General features: G+C 47.2%; 1 protein-coding gene across 2 annotated transcripts in view; it reads left to right on the top strand.

Moving 5' to 3' along the window:
- Window positions 1-8,333: 8,333 nt before the first annotated feature.
- Window positions 8,334-12,144, top strand: part of LOC137304762 (furin-like) — a 105,139-nt gene continuing 101,328 nt past the window's right edge. The window contains exons 1-2 of one of the 2 annotated variants that reach the window (XM_067973458.1): window positions 8,334-8,930; window positions 9,116-9,299. In XM_067973458.1, the coding sequence (XP_067829559.1) occupies window positions 9,126-9,299 (174 nt within the window). In that variant the 5' untranslated portion in view covers window positions 8,334-8,930; window positions 9,116-9,125. The remainder of the gene's footprint in view (window positions 8,931-9,115; window positions 9,300-12,144) is intronic. The other variant, XM_067973459.1, reaches the window with a different exon arrangement.

Below are 12,144 nucleotides of genomic sequence, written 5' to 3' on the forward strand. Positions count from 1 at the left end.
ATGCAATACACAGGAACTCTCAGTAGATGAGGCTAGCACATTACTGTACTACACCTTCCAGGTGAATCAGAGATTTATTTGTACTTCTTTCAATTTAGTATACTGTAATCGCTGCTCATGATGCGGTCTCCTCTACACTGGGGAGACCAAACGCAGATTGGGTGATTGCTTTGCTGAACACCTTCGCTCAGCCCGCAAGTGTGACCCTGACCTGCACCGCGGTCACTTGCCATTTTAACTCTCAGTCCCACTCCCACTCTGATCCCTCTGGCCTCGGCCTCCTACACCGTTCCAATGAAGCTCAACGAAAGCTCGAGGAACAGCACCTCATCTTTCAATTAGGCACTTTACAATTTTCCAGACTCAACATTGATTTCAATAACTTCAGATCATAACCACTGCTCCCACTTTTTCGGACAGCAGATGCTGGTAATGGTTCTGCTGTTGCCATTTACTGCTCCTCTGATCCATCTTTTGCTTCTTCTTTGTTTCTTTACTTGAAACCACCCTCCTTCCCTTTTGCCATTTAATCACTCCTGCCTTCCACCCTCTCATAGAATTTCCCATTTGTTCTTTCCTCCCCTCCCCTTCCTCCCCCCACCTTTCCTGGCTCTGCACTTGCTTAAAAACTGTTAAATCTTTAACTTCTTCCAGTTCTGACGAGAGGTGACGCAAACGTGACTCCAGGATGGTATGTTGCCTCCCTGGTGCTAGGGTCAAGGATGTCACGGAGTGGCCGCAGGACATTCTGGAGGGGGAGAGTGAACAGCCAGTAGTCGTGGTCCATATCGGTACCAATGACATAGGTAAAAGAAGGGATGAGGTCCTGCAAGGTGAATTTAAGGAGTTAGGAGATAAATTAAAAAGCAGGACCTCAAAGTGATCTCAGGATTACTACCAGTGCCACGTGCTAGTGAGTATAGGAGCAGGATGAATGCGTGGCTGCAGGGATGGTGTAGGAGGGAGGGATTTAGATTCCTGGGACATTGGGACCGGTTCTGGGGAAGGTGGGACCTGTACAAGTTGGACAGGTAACACCCGAGCAGGACCGGGACTGATGTCCTCGCGGGGGTGTTTGCTAGTGCTGTTGGGGAAGGTTTAAACTAGAATGGCAGGGGGATGGGAACCTAAGCAGGGAGACAGAGGAGGGGGAAACAAGGATAGAAACAAAAGACAGAAAGGGAAGAAGCAATAGTGGAAGGCAGCGAAAACAAGGGCGAAAAACAAATAGGGCCATAGTGCAAAATAAAACTGAGATGACTAGCAATCTTAAAAAGACAAGTCTAAAGGCATTGTGTCTTAATGCACGGAGCATTCGCAATAAGCTAGATGAATTAACAGCGCAGATAGATATTAACGGTTATGATATAGTTGTGATTACGGAGACATGGCTGCAGGGTGACCAAGGATGGGAACTGAACATCCAGGGGTATTCCATTTTTAGGAAGGACAGGCAAAAAGGGAAAGGAGGTGGGGTAGTGTTGTTAGTAAAGGAGGAAATCAATGCAATAATGAGGAAGGATATTGGCTCGGAAAATCACAATGTGGAATCTGTATGGATGGAGCTAAGAAACACCAAGGGGCAGAAAATGTTGGTGGGGGTTGTCTATAGGCCCCCAAACAGTAGTGGAGATGTAGGGGAGGGCATTAAACAGGAAATTCAGGTGCAGCAAGCAGTTAGGAAGGTGAATGGTATGTTGGCCTTCATTGCAAGAGGATTTGAGTACAGGAGCAGGGATGTCTTACTGCAGTTATACAGGGCCTTGGTGAGACCACATCTGGAGTATTGTGTGCAGTTTTGGTCTCCTTATCTGTGGAAGGATGTCCTTGTCATGGAGGGAGTGCAATGAAGGTTTACCAGACTGATTCCTGGGATGGCAGGACTGACGTATGAGGAGAGATTGGGTCGACTAGGCCTATATTCACTAGAGTTTAGAAGAATGAGAGGTGATCTCATCGAAATATATAAAATTCTAACAGGACTAGACAGACTAGATGTAGGGAGGATGTTCCCGATGGCTGGGGTGTCCAGAACCAGGGGTCACAGTCTCAGGGTACGGGGTATGCCATTTAGAACTGAGATGAGGAGAAATTTCTTCACTCAGAGGGTGGTGAACCTGTTGAATTCTCTACCACAGAAGGCAGTGGAGGCCAAGTCATTAGATGTATTCAAGGAGGAGATAGATATATTTCTTAATGCTAAAGGGATCAAGGGATATGGGGAAAAAGCAGGAACAGGGTACTGAGTTAGACGATCAGCCATGATCATTTTGAATGGTGGAGCAGGCCCAAAGGGCTGAATGGCCTATTCTTGCTCCTATTTTCTACGTTTCTATATTTCTATAGGTCATCGACCTGGAACGTTAACTCTGTTTCTTTCTCCACAGACGCTGCCTGACTTGCTGAGGATTTCCAGCCTTCTCTGTTTGTATTAACATATATCCTGGCCATTAAAGTCTAACACCTTCAGCACTGTAGGATGTTGTTGGTATGTCTGCCTTTTCTTTACTACTATGAATTAAGGACCCCTCCACTTGTCATCAATGTTGGTAGAACTCTTCATCTAGTTCATTTGAAACAAAAGAATAGGTTTGTTGTGTTTAATTCTGCAAACAGGCACCTGTACCCCAGTGAGAGTCAGTGCCTGTGGGACCCGTATCCCAGTGAGAGTCAGTGCCTGTGGGACCCGTACCCCAGTGAGAGTCAGTGCCTGTGGAACCCGTACCCCAGTGAGAGTCAGTGTCTGTGGAACATGTACCCCAGTGAGAGTCAGTGCCTGTGGGACCCGTACCCCAGTGAGAGTCAGTGCCTGTGGGACCTGTACCCCAGTGAGAGTCAGTGTCTGTGGAACCCGTACCCCAGTGAGAGTCAGTGCCCATGGAACCCGTACCCCAGTGAGAGTCAGTGCCTGTGGGACCCGTACCCCAGTGAGAGTCAGTGCCTGTGGGACCCGTACCCCAGTGAGAGTCAGTGTCTGTGGAACCCGTACCCCAGTGAGAGTCAGTGCCCATAGAACCCGTACCCCAGTGAGACTCAGTGCCCGTGGGACCCGTACCCCAGTGAGAGTCAGTGCCTGTGGGACCCGTACCCCAGTGAGAGTCAGTGTCTGTGGAACATGTACCCCAGTGAGAGTCAGTGCCCGTGAGACCCGTACCCCAGTGAGAGTCAGTGCCTGTGGGACCCGTACCCCAGTGAGAGTCAGTGCCTGTGGGACCCGTACCCCAGTGAGAGTCAGTGTCTGTGGAACATGTACCCCAGTGAGAGTCAGTGCCTGTGGGACCCGTACCCCAGTGAGAGTCAGTGCCTGTGGGACCCGTACCCCAGTGAGAGTCAGTGCCCATGGAACATGTACCCCAGTGAGAGTCAGTGCCTGTGGGACCCGTACCCCAGTGAGAGTCAGTGCCCATGGAACATGTACCCCAGTGAGAGTCAGTGCCCATGGGACCCGTACCCCAGTGAGAGTCAGTGTCCGTGGGACCCGTACCCCAGTAAGAGTCAGTGCCCGTGGGACCCGTACCCCAGTAAGAGTCAGTGCCCGTGGGACCCGTACCCCAGTAAGAGTCAGCGTCCATAGAACCCTTACCAGCGCCTTCCGGCGAAGAGAGGAGGAAACTGGGGAAATTCATTTATAATGATCGGAAAACCCAACAGAGGAAATTCTGGCTTCTGCAGAAAACCAACACAGCAGGAAATTATGTGGTAGAATCTTTTTTAGTTTAACCAGGAACCCAGTCTCACCACAGCGCATTCTGTAGAAAGGTGATGAGACATCCGTATCCTGGTGCTGACACACAGCCAGATGTCAACCTGTCCTGTGGTAAGGTCAGGACTGTCAAAAACCAGAGAGAGAACCAGCTGGGAGAGTTTTGAAGTGTGACCCAAGCAAACACCTGTACTTCAATAGCAGCCCCTCTCCTGTGACCTCGACTACCGAGGAGGACAAGAGCAGCAATGTCATGGGAACATCATTTCCTCCAAGTTCCCCTCCAAGTCATGCCCCACCTCCATCAGTGCCCTGCGAAGGCGGTAATGGGCCTTCTCCTTGTGGTGATGGTGCTCCCACAATGTAGTTCGATCGGGATATTGACCCGGCGGAAATGAAGGAATGGCAATACATGTCCAAGTCAGGGTGGTGTTTGACTTGATGGGGTACTTGGAGGAGATTTTTAAATTTTCATCCTCATGTTCAAATCCCTCCATGGCCTCGCCCCTCCCTATCTCTGTGATTCTGCTCCAGCCCTACAACCGTCCAAGAACTCTGCGCCCCTCCAATTCAGGCCTCTTGTGCAGCCCCCACTCCCTTTGCCCCACCTTTGGCGCCCGTGCTTTCAGCTGTCTATGCCCTAAACTCTTGAACCCCCTCCCTAAACCTCTCCACCTCTCAACCTCTCTCTCCTCCTTTGCTCCTTTAATCCTACATGTTTAACCAAGCTTTTAGCCACCCATCCTAATATCTCCATCTTTGGCTCGGTGTCAATTTTTGTCTGATTACGCTCCTGTGAAGCGCCTTGGAACATTTTGCAATGTTAAAGGCGCTTTATAAATGCAAGTTGTTGTTGTTGAATGTCGGAGGGTGGTGGTTGGGCCTTTTCTTGTTAGTGATTGTCATTGCCTGACATTTAGGTGGTGCAAATGTTACCCACCACTTGCCATCCCAAGCCTGGATGTTACCCAGGCCCAACTGTAAGGTGGCACGGAGCTATTGGAGGATTTGTGAATGGAGCCAAACATTGCATCAGTGTTTCGGACTTAATGACGGAGGAAAGGTTGCTGATGAAGCGGCTGGAGATTGGGTGGAGGATGCTGCACTGAGAGACTCCTGCAATAATGTTCTGGGATGTGGACAGGTGGAGTTACCCAGCGGTGGTGAGAAGAGCGTTTCTTTGGTGGGGGGTGGGGGGGGAATAGGGTGGATACATGGAGTCCATGTCTGAATCTCTCCAATCAGGATTCCGTCCCTGCTACAACCCTGAAATAGCCCTCATCAAAGTCACAAATGACACTCTCTGTGACTGCAACCACAGTTCCTCGTCCCTCCTCGACCTCTCTGCAACCTTTGACATCCTCCTGTAAAGCCTTTCCTCCATTGTCCATCTGACTGAAACTGCTCAACTGGCCGTTGGTCTCACGAATCAGTCAAAGTGTTTGTAACTGGTCAATGGGTCAAACCATTCATTCAACTACAAGGATCCCATGGAACAGTAAACAGGATGTGTTGATTTGGCAGCTGAACCCATGTGTGCCACCTGTAAATGAGGTGAAGAGGAGTAAGACAGCAGAGGACAACGGGACCAGGGTGTAATTCAGATCTCCTTTCAAGTTGTATATTCCATCCTTAACACTTGGATTTTATATAATTAGTTAAAGTCCAACAGCAGATGAGAGAGGAATCTGGGGCTGGACACCTGGATCTGAAGCTAGATCGCTGTCCAGTGATTCCTGTTGCAAACCCCATGGTTCAATAGCCTACCGATACTGTCTCTGCTCGCGAGGGGAGTGTGGTCATTCCCAGTGGAGGCCTCTCCTCAAGCCTGCGGCAGCTCCAGGGAGGGAGGGTGAAGCGTTAAATGGGTTTTGGGGGTGTGGGTAAGGAGTTGATCTCTCTATAAGCCGGGGCAGTTGATAGGCCTAAGCAGTGTCCTGCTATCCCCAACACCGAGCCAAGTGGGAGGGAGACAGGTTCCTATTTGTCTAAAGATTAGGAACGCCCCCTGGTGGCTCATTGGCAAAGGTGGACACGTGGAAATAATGACCAGATAATCTGTTTTTAATGATGTTGGTTGAGGGATGAATATTGGCCAGGACACCGGGGAGAACACCCCTGCTCTTCTTTGAATAGTGTCGTGGGATCTTTTACATCCACCTGAGAGGGCAGACGGGGCCTCGGTTTATCACGGTGAAACGGGCGGACACGTGGCAGATGAAATTTAATGCAGAGAAGTGTGAAGTGATGCATTTTGGGAGGAGGAATGAGGAGAGGCAACATAAACTAAATGCTACAATTTTAACGGGGTTGCAGGAACAGGGAGACTTGGAGGTTCACATACACAAATCTTTGAAGGTGACGGGACAAGTTGATAAAGCTGTGTAGCAAACAGGGAAGCTACGTCCAAACCTACACATTTAAATTTAAAATGACATCAACAGCAGCCTAGCTGGAAAACCTATTTGTTTGTTCTTGTGATTAAATCAGTTTTTTTAATGAAATTTCATTACCAATAAAGCAAGTCTGAGAACTCAATCAGATAGATGGTTTGAAGTGCTAATTTATACACAGCTTTGGAGACAGTCTGAACATGCCTGATTGCTGACTGTGGATATGTTAACATTTGAGGGTAGTTGCACCAACCAAGGTTGTTCCTCACAATCCCTGTAAAAATCCACTTCTACATAATTATACCAGTGTAAGTTTTGGTGGATTCTACACAAGTGTTCTATGTCCGCCATTATCCACTTCGATATACAACTTCGTTTGTCTTCAAAACTTGACGTCAAAAGCTGCTTTTTCGTTGTGCAAAATCCACTAAGTCTTCTTGGCAACCTCTTTCAGTGAGTCTTAGCAGTTTTACATTTACTTTGACACAACTAATGTGGGTCTTGCCCAATGTAAAAATCAGCTTTAATAACGAGTCTTTGGTTTGGCAATCTGTGTATCCACCTGAGAAAGCTGTGTAGGGGAAGGGCTCACCAATTGAAATACCTCTCTACCTCTCTCTCCTCCTTTAACACCTTCCTTAAAACCTACCTTTTTGACCAAGCTTCTAGTCACCCCTCCTAATATCTCCTTCTTTGGCTCGGTGTCAATTTTTCTCTGTGACGCACCATGGAACCGCTTAAAGTTGCTTTGTAATCACAAATTGTTGTTGAATGGCTGTGGATTTTTGGCCCCAGGTGTTTCTGTGGGATGTTTCGATCAGCCATGATCATTTTGAATGGCGGAGCAGGCCTGAAGGGCCGAATGGCCTACTCTTGCTCCTATTTTCTATGATTCTATGTCGGACGCGTTATCATACAAGGCTTTTTATTCATTTATGTTGGTTTAAACTATGATCTATTTTGATGTAGAACTCTATTATTTAATTGGGTTTGGTGATAAATCTCATTCCTGAATATTTCCCCCAACGTTGAGGGAATCAGGCGGGAAAGTGGAGTTGAGGTCAAAGATCAGTCATGAACTTACTGAATGGTGGAGCAGGCTTGAGGGGCTATTTCTTATGTTCTTATATTGATAGCTGTGTTAAACACAGACAGCTCTAATAAAAATACTTGCATTGGTATAGTACCTTATCCTATCCAAACGTCTCAGAGTGTTTCAAGTGTAGAGACTGTTGTTATGTGGGCAAACTTTGAGATACAACAACGACTTGCATTTATATAGAGCCTAGTAAAATGTCCCAAGGTGCTTCACAGGGGTGTTATCAAACAAAATTTGACACTGAGCCACATAAGGAGATATTAGGTCAGGTGACCTAAAGCTTGGTCAACGAGGTAGATTTTAAGGACCGTCTTAAAGGACGAGAGGTGGAGAAGCAGAGAGGTTTAAGAATGGAATTCCATAGCATAGGGCCTAGACAGCTGAAGGCACGGCCGCCAATGGTGGGGGTAAAGAAAATTGGGGATGCGCAAGAGGCCAGAATTTGAGGAGCGCAGAGATCTCAGAGAGTTGTAGGACTGGAGGAGGTTACAGAGATAGGGAGGGGGGTGGGGGCGAGGCCATGGAAGGATTTGTAAACAAGGATTTTAAAATCAAGGCATTGCCGGACCGGGAGCCAACGTAGGTCAGCAACCATAGGGGTGACGGGAGAACGGGACTTGGTGCGCATTAGGACATGGGCAGCAGTGTTTTGGATGAGCTCAAGTTTATGTCAAAATGAGTCACATTTTTTTAAAACCTTATTTTCCAATGAGACTTTACAGGCCAGTGAAATGATTTATTTGTTATGTTGTCATGGTAGTCTTGCTCTTGATCTCATTCTCAGCCACTTGGTCCCAATGTGTGGGGAGGAAATTGAGGCCATGGCTCTGACGTCATTGCGGGGCGGGAAGGAACCGGGTTGTGGGCTTGACGTCACAGCGGAGGGGGGGGCGGGGTGTGCGCGAGCGCGGAAGGGGGCGGGGTTAGATGGGGGGGCGGCGCCGGTCTCACGTGACATTATGCGTTTAGCGGCGTCGAGGGAGCGTTCGAAAAAAAAAGTGGGCGTGGCGGAAAGGAGTTGGGCGGGGCGGGAAGGAAAGGAGGCGGAGCTCCGGGGGGGCTGGCTCGAACTTGCGTGCGTGATATACGTATGGTGCGCGCGGCTGACGCGTTTCCGCCGTGCGCGTGCACGAGTGAGTGTGACCGGCTGTCGGGGGCTGGGGAGCGCGCGCAGGAGCGAGGGGAAAATAGTCGGAGGCGCGAGCGGAGGGAAGCGGAGAGAGAGAGAGAGAGAGCGGAGCCCGGCCTGCGCCTCCCCTCCACTCCCCTCCCACACACATACACAGCCGAGCCCGGCCACGCAGCGCCATGGACACCCGGCACAGCACGGCAAGCGACTGGGGGTCAAACTCCGGCCACTGACCGGCTGACCTTTTTTTTAAAAAAAAAACCCTCCCTTTTTTTACCTCACGGAGTGACCGGTCCCCCGGGAGAAGGAAGGAAGGAAGGAAGGAAGGGGGGTGGAGGAGGAGGAGAGAAGGTCGGACGGAGGAGCGAGAGAGCATCCCTGAGGGCAGCGCTGGGGTACTGGGGGTAGCGGAGAGTGTGGGTCAGTTTCTCCACCCCCCCCCCCCAATCTTCCTTCCTTCCTTCCTTCCTCCCCTCCCTCCGCCTCCCCTCCCCTCCCTTTCAATCACCACCGCTGGCTGAGGGAACCGAGTCTGGCGGCGACTGACCAGCGGATCCCGGGGCCCTGAGGAGCGAGCGAGCGAGCGAGCGAGCGCGGGTCCAGGCGGTGAGTGACCGCAGGGTCGGGGACTGAAGCGGACAATCGCCCCTGCGCGCGCGGGGTAGGGGGTGGTGGGGGGGGGGGGGGCGGGGTGTATGTGTGTGGTGTGTGTGTGTGTTGTGGGACCTTATTGACAAGAGGTGGCCGTAGAGTGACTGGCGGCGAACTGACCATTGCAATAAATTAAACAGCAGCAAGGCAATGGAGTGGGGGCCGTGGGCCGTCCTCTCCTCCTGGACACTCGTCGCTCTTTGCGCCACTTCGGCGGCCGTCCCGCAGAAAGTTTACACCAACACCTGGGCGGTGCACATCACAGGAGGGCAGCAGGCGGCGGACAGCATCGCCAACCAGCACGGCTTCGTCAATCTGGGAAAGGTAAGCAAGTGGGGAGCACCTCACTCCAGTAAAGAACCTGCATTTAAATTGTTGCATGCAACTTTTTAATTTTAAAAGCGCATTTCACTACCTGCACGTTAACCCAATGCAACGCGTTTTTTTAAAACTTTGAATGAGCTAATTCTGAGTAACTTTTTGCTCTATCTTCATGAAAAAGTACTTGGCAATTGTTTTTTTACAATTCTACAACGCAGCAAGTTTAAAATGCATGAGAACTCATTCTTGTGTCATTTTCGTGATGATATTATGATTAAAATGATGGACAACTTTTTATCACGACCAAAAGGACACAGAGGAAGCCCGTTCAGCCCATTGTGTTTGTTCTACCTCCCCATCGGAGCGATTTGCTCTCATTTTCCTGTTGTTTACCTGTACCCTTGAATATAATCAAAATGATGGAAACAGAATCCATAATAACTTTTAAAAGGGACGTGAGTAAACATTTGAAAAAGATAAAATTGAAAAGGAATGGGGAAAAGGCAGGGGAATTAGACTAATGATTACCCCTGTTCAGAGATCTGACACAAGCAATGGGTTGATTGGCTTCCTTCTGTGCTGAAAAATGATCATGACCGATTCTGCTTCAGGTATTCTTGTAATGCATTCAAGGTGTGTTGTAATAACCCTTTGCATGAAAGAAAACTTTTAGCCTCACCCAATTTGTTTTGTTTCTAATAACATGTAATTTAGTTATGGAAATAATTATGCTAAGTATGTTGTATTTCTCTATGTCCTTATCTGTAATACCAAGCTAAAGATTTGTTACATAAGGAGGAAGCTCTGAACAAGGGATTTATGTGGTACATTTTAGAGTCTTTATCATTGAATCCTGGGACTGTAATTTGGGTTTTGCATTGGAAGTTGTCGCAGTCCCTTCTTGTATCGCAAGGTAGTTCCATGATCTGGACAAAACAAAAAATGGTTGTTCCCACTGCCTGTGTGCTGTCCTATTTTTCACCACCTCTCACTTTGCATTAGGAGAAATTAAGGTTTCCATAAAAGGAAGAGTTGGATGTAACAAGTGGCTTCCTTCATCTGTACTTTGTGATAGCTTTAAAATTATGCAGATACATTTTGTTGAATTTTTTTTTAGTATGGCAATTATAGAGCGGTCTGACGCAGTCAGTATGTTTAGGAGGGTGAAAAATAGTGGAGATTCAATTTTATACTGAGAGAACTCTTTGTGTCTAAATAGGCTTTGGGATGAGACCTGCTGCTCAGTTGGGTCTCTATCTGGGCACTAATTTGGAGTATGGATCACATATTGTAGCAAAATAAGCCCATTTTGTATGATTTTGACTCCTTTTACCACTATTAATTTTGCCATCACATTAAATCTGTGTGGACAGTGTTGTTGCATACTTTGCTTCTGTACGTTACCACTTGTTCCTATCTTGTAATACAAGTGTGGAACTATCTAGCATTCCTGGACCTCAACAGAACTGATTTTCCTAGACCATAGGACAAGGAGTTTCATACCACTGTATGAGTTACAGACTTCTAGATGTTAACCAATATTAAACACCTGAGTTCTGTATTGTATTGTAGTTACAGATTCAGTTTGTTTTGAACTTAGTGACTTCCATGAGTGGGTTACATGAGGTAATGTGTAAGAGCTATAATCTTTCAAGGCTTAGTAAATGAATAAATTTAACTTTCCTCATGTGAACTTTCTCATGTTCTGAAGTGTGTACTATTATCTAGGATATCCTTAAAGAAAGGTAGTAATGAATTGCAGTGACTGCATGAGTTCTGTTTCTTGAAAATTGGGTAGAATTTTGTAAAAACTTTTATGAAAAAATCTCATAATGCATATGTGTTTTTACTAGCTGATATGTAGAAATTGGGAAGTAGTTTTTTTCTAAACTGGAAGAGAATAGCAGTTTTCTAATATCACAAATTAATAACTTTCACTTCTATCTACTATCCCTCATGGATTTAACTGTTTGTAATGTTTGCATTTTTAAGCAATTTTTAAAATGCTCATAGTCCTGCAGTGAATTTACTGGTTGTCTGCTTGTAGAACAGTGGGTTGGTTTATTAATGCACTCTGCTATAGAGTTTGACTCTGTGATTCTGCAAATTGTATATTCCTGACTATGGTCATGTTAGCGGAGATTGAAGCCAGCCACAATCCCACAGGGGAGAGGGAAAAATTTATCGGTGAACAATCCTGGGATTCTCTTCCATACCGTTGATCTTCAGATTGAGTGAGATGTAGTAGCAGGTTATCTGTCTGATTGTCAGGCAGAGAGAAGTGCAATGTGGGAAGCAATGAGTGCAATCGTTGTAAGATCAGTAAACTAAATGGGAGGTTCAGATGACTATCTAACCTGCACGAGTTTTACTCTTTTTATATCCTCATGAGGAGCCTGGGGGGAGGCATTATTCATGGTGACCCGCAACCTCTGTGTGCAGCTCACCCCTGTTTACTTCAGCTGGTGTTGTCTGTCTAGAGACCTGTTTGAAACCAGAAATCTGCCACTGTTCTGGCTCCATGGTTTTAGTTTTAGGTGGAAGTATGATGGCAGCTTATGAAAAAATGTGTGACTCCGGTGAGGTTGGGACCTTTTATATTATAGATTGCTATCGGCAGCAGGAGCTCTGAGTCAAATGGCACTGCTGGCATTTTAGTTTGGTATCGGAGCTCCTTGAGTGAAATAGCTTTTTGATTCCACTTGAGACTATTCCATACAGCAATGTTATACTGTGTGTATGAAACCCATATTAATCATACTTCCTCCTACAGCAATAGTCATACTGTGTTGGGATTAAAGCAGAGATACAGTTGCAGCAGAAGTGGTTACTGTTTAATGCCATAATT

This window comes from Heptranchias perlo, chromosome 38, assembly GCF_035084215.1.
Source record: "Heptranchias perlo isolate sHepPer1 chromosome 38, sHepPer1.hap1, whole genome shotgun sequence".
Taxonomy (NCBI): Eukaryota; Metazoa; Chordata; class Chondrichthyes; order Hexanchiformes; family Hexanchidae; genus Heptranchias; species Heptranchias perlo.